The sequence below is a fragment of the Camelus ferus genome, chromosome 8 (assembly GCF_009834535.1).
Source record: "Camelus ferus isolate YT-003-E chromosome 8, BCGSAC_Cfer_1.0, whole genome shotgun sequence".
Taxonomy (NCBI): Eukaryota; Metazoa; Chordata; class Mammalia; order Artiodactyla; family Camelidae; genus Camelus; species Camelus ferus.
In genome coordinates, this window is record NC_045703.1 from 57,016,243 (window position 1) to 57,025,726 (window position 9,484).

The 9,484-nt window shown below is 39.7% G+C and overlaps 1 protein-coding gene across 1 annotated transcript in view; it reads left to right on the forward strand.

Moving 5' to 3' along the window:
• Nucleotides 1-1,082: 1,082 nt before the first annotated feature.
• The window catches only part of GRM1 (glutamate metabotropic receptor 1), a 348,538-nt gene continuing 340,136 nt past the window's right edge, over nucleotides 1,083-9,484 (forward strand). The window contains exons 1-2 of the mRNA XM_032485108.1: nucleotides 1,083-1,551; nucleotides 3,031-4,047. Of these exons, the coding sequence (XP_032340999.1) occupies nucleotides 3,348-4,047 (700 nt within the window). The 5' untranslated portion in view covers nucleotides 1,083-1,551; nucleotides 3,031-3,347. The remainder of the gene's footprint in view (nucleotides 1,552-3,030; nucleotides 4,048-9,484) is intronic.

Consider the following 9,484-nt stretch of genomic DNA (forward strand, 5'->3'; position numbering starts at 1 on the left):
TCATTTGAGGGGTATGAATTTTTAACTGATTTTATGTGTTGTATGTCTCATTCTGCAAATTGTATTTAATGGTTTATACATGCACTGAAATCTTTGCATATTCAATGTACCTATTAATAATCCAGGAAAATCATGTTTAGGGCTTTATCTTACTAGAATAGCATTATCTAATATGGAGCTTAAATGGCTAATAGAGACGAAGAGATACTGTGGGACACTGTGACCACCTGTGGCTTGTTCTTGGGTACAATCTTCCTAAGGGTACAATCAGAGGACCATTTTACCCTGTGTGAGAAGATAGAAGCTTACCTCCTATTTTCCTTGAGTAAACATATAGTTGCTTCCAGCACTGAGATCTTTTAGGCCTAAAGGTTATGTACCTGGTTCTGTGCATTATTTGTGAAAAAAGAAAAAAAGAATCCTATACTCTTTAGGTTGCCTAAGAAAAATTCAGAAAAATCTGACACTTGGGAAAAAGACCAGAACCAGAATGAAAAAGAGCTTCTGTTCTTGACTGGAGGCATCATTTTCTGTCCTAAGTTTCATGGAACATGCTAAAGAATATTTAATACTGCTTCATGTAATTTGTCCCTCCCAGCCTGACATGAGCAAAGTGATTATAAAGGGACCCACATAAGCTGATCTCTCTTCTCTGTACATGACACAAATAGAAAGCTTTGAACAAGAGTGGAAAGGCATACTGTCACTCGTCTTCTCCTCTGAAGAAGCTGGGACATTCTGCTCAGCCAACATGTTCCCAGAGGAACACGATTTAACTTCCACTTTTCACACAGTAAGAAGCAACACTGTAGACCTGTCGCGAGGGTGATGGCAGCCTCAGAGGAATTTGGATAAGTGTTTTTCACTCCAGTGTTTTCATGTGACCTGACTCTCATCCTCAATTTAGGTACATCTTGACCTGGAAAATGCAGCCAAGGTTTGCCTCTCTTCATTTGGCTTACCTTGATTCATGATGTGCATACCTTTCCTTCCCTTACTCTACCCTATACAGCCTCTTCCCCCTTTCCCTTACAATGTACCAATAAAGTCTCTCTAGATGTCTACACATACATTTACTCTATTTCCCTCAGTAGGGGTTTTACTTCCAGGGAGAGAAAATGTGTTTGGATCCCTGAGATGTGTACAAGGAATATCCACGTAAAGCAGCCTAAGAGGTTCCCCACTCCTTTTGCCAGATCTGACTGTCCATATACCTGGCAGCTTCTTTAAGAACCCTCTGATAGTAAAGGAATTGATATTCTTCATTTATCCTTAGCTTTTCTTCCCCTCCCCTCTCCATTAAACGACTGATTTTTTATACAGGAGATAATAGACAAGCCTTGGTTGACCTGTTTTTTTTTTTTTTTTTTTCCTTCCCTCCTCCCTCCCTCTTTTTTTCCGTGCGGTAAAATAGTACTGAAGAAAGAGGGCACTAGTGTACAGCCCAGATTGCATCCTTGCACCGTCTGGATTAGAGCTGAGGCGTCTGCGAACCGAGCGTGGCCGCGGTCCTCTGGCCGGGGGACCATAGCGCTGTCTACCCGGACTCAGGTAAGCCTCAAGTCCAAATTCTCCAAGCAGACCCAGGTGAGCAGACACCTTTCGGCAATGAAACCCACCCACAGTAGCAGATTCAGTCCTGGTCTATGGGATTTTCCTCCTCGTCTCAGAGGCATCCTCGATTATTTATTTCTTTTAGTCCTGCATTCCCGGGAAGCGTAGGGACCCATGGATGCCTAGGTTGTCTTTCTTCTTTTGCTTGCCTTACCGCCTGTGTTCTTGCCCCCCAACCCGCCACCCGCGCCTGTTCCCTTAGCTCCTTTCTCGTCCAACTCTCACCTTGAAAAAGGGAGCCGGAGAGGGACGAGAGAGTGTGCCAACTTCAGCCCCGCAGGCGGCTGAGATTTGGCGCCTCTGCCCCCAAAGCGGTAGGGTTTGAATATACCTGCGGGACCACTGGCTGTAAGGCGAAGAGAATGAGGATATCGTGGTGTTGGGGAAGCGAGGAGGTGTGTGTGTGTGTGTGTGTGTGTGTGTTCGTGTGTGTGTGTTCGTGTGTGTGTGTGTGCATAAAGAACGCAGAGAGGCGGGTTGAAAGAGCGAAGTCTGGGGTTGGCGGGGGTGGGGTTGGGGTTTAAAGAACTGCAACTCGTTGGTCAAAGCATCAGCTCCCGGCATTGCCGGGGAATGTCTCGGCAGCAGACCATGCACTGTCCAGGGTTCTGAAGGCGGCAGGGCTGAGCTGCCGCCGCAAGAGCAACCCGGAAGCTCCCCTCTGTTCCCTTTCTAGCAACTATGCAAAGCTCAAGGTTCTGATTTAGGCGAGTGCAGGGCCCCCTCCATTTCTTCCCTCCATCCTCGGTCGCGGGAAACAAGTTACCTTATCTGCACCCTTCCGCTTGAACGTCTACAGTAAGCTGACTTCTTGCGGGTTGGGGGATGTACCAAAATCCGACATGCGGAGTCTTTACCAGGCGTTGCCTTAGTAACTAATATGGATTTCCTTAAGCTGGCAAATTTATATTTACTACTTGGGTAGTATGTTAGGGTCTCTTCAACCCTCTCAGAGTTAAACTAGAAGGTGCATTCCTTATTCGAGTTTAGTTTGAAGTAGCGCTTCCACCTTCATAATGAAAGAGTTTTCAAATTTCTTCTGGGGGAAAAAAGTTGATTTTTTCAAATCCAGAAAGTTCTCTTAGGTCAAAAGACTTAATTCCCCCTCTTCTCTCTTCCCTTATCCCCCTCAAGTCCGTAAGGGTATTTGGGGACCTGGAAGAAACTTGAAACTGCAGGAGGGGGCGAGTCGGCGCGGCTCTGCGCCTCCCGGGACTGATGAGAGCACTGGGGGCAGAACGCACCACCTTCCTTCTTGGCCAGAATCCCGGAGCTGTCCCTCCAGCAGATATTATGCTGTCCTTCCAGCCCACGTAGTGAAATGGACTGGGCAAATACTAATCAACACTGGCCCCAGAGTTTTGACACAGGTCCTGTGATAATGGAGCTTTGATTTTCTTCCTCTTTTGTCCGCAGCGTCCAGCTCACCACAGCCATCACGACACCTATTGTACCCTTGGTCAGTTTACTTTGATGCAGCAGTGAAGAAGGGGGACTTGAATTCCCCTAGAGACGCCTCCAGGGCGTGGAGGTGGTCGTGGAGAACGAGGAGGAGGAGGAGGAAGAGAAGGAGGCTGGGGTGCAGGCGGCGAAGGAGTCGGACGAGCGGTATTGGCTAGCGGGACGGAGCAGGGAGAAGCAGGCATCAGGTCCACACGGTGAGCGCTCAGAGCCGGCTGGCTGGACCAGCGTGGGAACGCGGCTGGCCGGCTGTGGACCGCGTCCTCAGCACAATGGTCTGGCTCCTCTTGGTTTTCTTCCCAGCTATCTTTTTGGAGATGTCCCTTCTTCCCAGAGGCCCGAGCAGGAAAACGTTGCTGGCGGAAGCCTCGTCTCAGCGCTCGGTGGCCAGAATGGACGGAGATGTCATCATTGGGGCCCTCTTCTCAGTCCACCACCAGCCTCCGGCAGAGAAGGTGCCCGAGAGGAAGTGTGGGGAGATCAGGGAGCAGTATGGCATCCAGAGGGTGGAGGCCATGTTCCACACATTGGATAAGATCAATGCAGACCCAGTCCTCCTGCCCAACATCACCCTGGGCAGTGAGATCCGAGATTCCTGCTGGCACTCCTCGGTGGCTCTGGAGCAGAGCATTGAGTTCATCAGGGACTCTCTGATTTCCATTCGAGATGAGAAGGATGGGCTCAACCGGTGCTTGCCTGATGGCCAGACCCTCCCCACAGGCAGGACTAAGAAGCCCATTGCAGGCGTGATCGGTCCGGGCTCCAGCTCTGTAGCCATTCAAGTGCAGAACCTGCTCCAGCTGTTTGACATCCCCCAGATTGCATATTCCGCCACAAGCATCGACCTCAGTGACAAAACTTTGTACAAATACTTCCTAAGGGTTGTCCCTTCTGACACTTTGCAGGCAAGGGCGATGCTTGACATAGTCAAACGTTACAATTGGACCTATGTCTCTGCAGTCCACACTGAAGGTAGGCATTGCATTTGGGAAAGAAAAGTACTGAGAAAGCCATGGCATTGCATGATGTGTGTTTGGGATCATAGTGTTGTCCCTGTTTACTTCTAACACTGTGGGAATGGGCTTTACCCTTCTCAGCACACGCCCCTCATTCTCCTATAATTATAGCGTAGGAAAACTGTATCCCATGGTGTTTCCTGGGATAGTAGTAAGAACCAAAAAGATACCAAACTCCCATGAACGGTGCCCAGTTGTAGTTTTTGGACTTACATATTTATTTGTCCTTATATTCTGAGTTTATGTTTATTTGCCGAAGGTTTTATACTACCCTTATGTGACTAGTCATTATTTTCCAAGCTTAGTAGACTAATCCAATATAAGTGATTAGAAAAAAAAATCACTGTACCCTAAATTGGACTTGAAAGCTTAATCAATCTTGTCTTGAACAGCTGAAGGTGCTTCTTTGTCATAGCGTGCCCCTTTTCACACATGCAAAGCTTACTTTTGAATGTTGAATTAATGCATTTGTCTCCCTCAGTATATCAGAAACTTAGATTTTAAATTTCAGGGTATCTTAGATACAAAGGAAAAGTAAATAATTGAAATAATTATTATTTTTCCTACTTCATATGTTAAAATTGCCATATTCCCTCACTCCCTACAAGAATTATCTTGTTTTATGAGCAATAGCACTGATGATCTCTTGGATTTGAATTTTGGTTTCTATTTTATTTTTCTAACACACAATGACTTTGCTCATTAGAATTTAAAGTTAGACCAATTATAAAAAACCAGTAGATATCAGGTTTAAAATGGCTTTTAAAAGTGAAATAGATTCTTCCTTAGGTTAAAAACTTTGATTTATACAGAATCTTACAGACATGAATTCTCAAATAATTTCTTATATAAAGATTTCCTTTACACTTCTCATCTTACCCTATACTGATTGTTGGATAAAATGGGACTTTTGAGTTATCTACTTTTAACTCCCTCATTGGGTTTGTAAAGAAACTGAGACCCAGGTTATAAATTAATGTCCAGGAAAATTTATGTGCATATACCGGCACATGGGTACTGCTACATTTGTATTTCTTAATATCAAATTATTAAAAAAAGTCACAGGTATGACTTCATGTTCTTTTAATAGTTACACACTATTCAGTTACTGGTGTGAAGTCTGATTATAGAAATTAAGAAACATTGTTACTGAACTGGTGATATGATTCTTATTAATGAAAACTGATGTTTTAACTTTAAGGGGACTAGAGTTTTTAGGACAAAAAAATGAAAGTTATGTAGGATTATACATTATAATTTCGGGGGAAAAAACCCTTCTTGTTGCAATATTGTGACTTCTAATAACTGACTCCTATTTCTGAATCTTGATTTTGCATAGTGAACTGCAAACGTCTTTTTCAACAAAATATCATATTACTTTTTTAAGACACAAATTTAAGTTCGGATGTTAACTCCTTACATTTTTATGTTTAATGTTAATTTCCTATATTTTGTTGTTTAATATAGTTTCCTCCAGTGCTTAGATGGAACATCTTGAAAGCACAGGTTAAAAATGTGTTAATTATCAGCATCAGAGAGAGCTTTCTAAAAAGGAATCGCAAAATCTATATTGAATGTGATTTATTAAATTATTTAATAATTCTCCCTCAAATGAGGTAGGTGACTGACTGTAAATATTAGAAGAGTAGATTCCTCCTACAAGAAGAAGTAATACTTCATCATTTTTACAAGGTACTTTTATTTTCCATATTTTATAATATCATTATATTTTGGGGGTGAAGAGGAGTGGAGAAAAGAACTCCCTCTCCCTTCAGTGTGTTTTCCAGTTGCATCATTTGGCTAAAAATAATTTCTAATAGTGGGTTGCTTTCTGACAACTAGAGTTGTGTTTTGGGAAAATTAATTGGACTTGTGTTTGCCAATTTTTTTGAGGAAGGGTTGATATCAAAATTTTACCCTTGTGTTAGTTTGGATTACTTTGTTCCCTTTTTGCCTTCAGAGATAATGTATGGCAGAGATAATGTCTCCATATCATTACAGTAGTTGATTGCAGATTAGATTGTGTTCATAGAACAGCATCAGAGCTAACTCTGGTGTCTATTTTATTACCAAGAAATGATGCCATTCACCTTGCCATACATATATATATCTTATTTCTTCTCAAAGAGAATTTGTTTCCTCTCTTATTAGGTATAATATCTGTGGAAACTAAATCGCTTTTATTTTCTACTATCCACAAAGATATATTACAGAATCTTTTGTATAAGCTCCAACTGAAAATTCATTTTTCCTGAGGCTCTGCCCTCCTTCTTCTCAGGGACCCACAGTGTACTGGCCTGCAGGCACTTTCTTGCATCATTTAGTAATTTTCCTGCCTTCACACTGATGGGGTCACCTACTGGTGACAGTTCCCTGTCAAAAAGCAGCTACAACCACATATCAGTGTTGGCTCTGCCACCTGGGCACTATTCAGGAAGGAAACCAGTTTGTCTGGATATTAGCAATTTGGAGTTTAGAAATTCTGGGACCTCCAGTGACCTTCACCTCTCCTTTTCAGTTTAGCCATTCTCTAATTTATCATCACAATTTCTTTGATTAGAAGTTAGCCTAGTATAGTTAACATCAAAAGTACTAAGTGACTAGACTAGTGTACCTTCTTCCTATGGTTAATATTTATTGACTTTAAATCCATAGATGGAGCATGGAGATGGAGATGGAGATGGATGCTCCTATTCTTTTAAAAGTTTTATATGCCTTTATTATTTCATTTTATATTGAAGTTAAGCTTGGAGATGTTCTCTTCTTTTTATTTTTTTGTGGGGGGAGGTAATTAGGTTTTATTTATTTATTTATTTGTTTGTTTGTTTATTTGTTAATGGATGTACTGGGGATTGAACCCAGGACCTCATACATGCTAAGCATGCATTCTACCACTGAGCTATATCCTCCCCCCTTGTTTTCTGTTTTTGTTTTAACCACTAGGATTCAGTTGTTATTTTATATTCTTTTACACATTTTTTAGCCTTCTACCACATCATTTGTACCATACCTGTCCTCTTACCATGACAACTGTCAGTTTACCTAACATGAAAAGAGGATCAGTGCATATGAAGTTACCTGCAATAGGTTCTCCAGAAATTTTTCAGAGAGGAGTATTGAAATAGGATCTGTCAAAGGATGGGTACTGAAGCAATACAGCCTTGCCCACAAATAAAAAAATTGAGTGCATTTTGGAGCAAGCTGCTCACCTGGAATGTGTCTTTAAATATGCTAATCATAGAGTACAAAAATAGCCTACTTCTGTGAAGGATATCTCGGCCAAGGACATTGTATTCCATCCTTCTGATAAAATGCAGATTCCCCATCAAAAACCAAATTTATCATTTCAAAAAATTATAGAAACAATGCTTAAAAATAATTCTAGTTGATTAAGGTCAAAGCATTGGACAACTCCAATAAAGAATATTGTTTGAGCTTATAGCTTTAAAAAGTTACTTTTTGGATTGAATACATTTTCCATTGTTTTAAGACTTTCTTTCTTAGTATTTTGTCTTATAACATCAGATGAGTATTGCTGTGCTGAGGGGTTAGTAATGCTGCTATACCCTTTTTTTTACAGTTATGTTTTCATTTGTGGTGCAGGTTTTTTTGACATTTGCTACATGTTATATGAATTTGGCCTTCTTTGGCTTCTTCTCAAAATCTGATCTTTTTATTTTTAGAAGCTTTGTTCTATTTGATATACAACAGTTAAAAAGTCTAATGGCATCAGAGGAAAATCCCACTAAATCATAAGAATGCTAGTTCATATTACTTTAGCTAATGCAATTACATGGAAGAATTTTATTTCTACTAAATATCATATTTCCTATTTATGCACCAGCATTTTCCTTATACCTTTCTTATCTTGATTCCAACCTATTTCACAGTAAGTTACCTTAATAAATGTCTATTTTATCACAAAATAAGGAATGAGAATGTCTTGAAAGGTTGTTTAGACCAACCAATTAAAGATACTTAAAATACTGCTGTTACATCTTTGACAGGAAGTGGTTCCCATGTGCCCTAAATTCCCTAACTATGCTTAGGATTTCTAGTGATAGCGGGAAAATATAGAACTTAAATTCAAAGGCAGAATTTTACCTAGTAGTCAGTTTTCTATATAATGACCTGACTTTCTGAAATTTCCATTGACTACTGGGAGTCATCCAAACAATTAAAATTTCTCTTCCATGTGATATTTGTTATCAATGTGATATCTCACCAGTTTTTTCACCCATGTATTCTAATTTTAATTTCCTCGTTATCATAGATAACTCAAGTAGATCTTAGATAAGTTATTATCCAAAAGTCTTTCTAAAAATATGCACTGCTACTAGGTCACATCTCCTTCCTTCTAGAATTGAGCAGTTTTTAATGTTGTTATTATTATTATTCAAAGAGTAAGACTTTGTTTTATTGTTTCCTTTTAAATGTAAAACTATTAGCTTAAAAGTCTGCTCTATCAATAAGGTCTGGGATTTTGATTATTTAATTCATCTTAGCATCCCAGCTTTGCCCTCAAGAGTTAATTATGTATGTTAAAATTGAGTAAGAGAGGGTCAAGTGTAAATTTCCACAGCCCATGACCAGCAAACTACTACCCGGGTGGTCACTCAGCCTGTTAGGAATTACCTTGACAGTAAGTTTTTTCACTACATACTATTCCACTTTATAAAGAAATGAATAAATAGTTTAAAAGTCATTATAGCATGTACACAACTCTAATGAAAAATTTACTATACCAAAAACTGTATATAAGAAATTTGAAGACTTGGTGTCCGTTATGAAATTCTTTATGCTCTAAAAGGGATGACAGTTTGAAAACATGCAAAATAAGTAAAAATAAATTATGATAGTATAGACATTTAGAAACGAGTTTATACGTGTCTAGGGAACAGTGAAAGAAAATATTAGTGAAGGTAATTAGCTAGAAAAAAGCTGGAGAAAGGGAATTTTGATTAGCTTTTTTAATATGGTGTTTGTAAAAGGTAGAAGCAGTAGTAAGAACGTCCCCATTGTGGATAAAATAAGCTGATTTGCTTGGCTGGAGTGAAGAGTGTGGGCCAGGAACTAATAATAAAGATGGTAACTCAAATGTGGGTTTTTACATTCTGTGATTTCATGACTCTTTATCAATATGAAGGACAAGTAATTGAGAATTTTTTCTTGAAGTACAATTCTGGTTTACAATGTTGTGTTAATTTCTGGTGTACAGCATAGTGATTCAGTTATATATATATATGTATATATATATACACATACATACACACACATATACACATATATTCCTTTTATGTTCTTTTTCTTTATAGGCTACTAAAAGATATTGACTATAGTTTCCTGTGCTATACAGTAGGAACTTGCTAATTATCTGTTTTATATATAGTAGT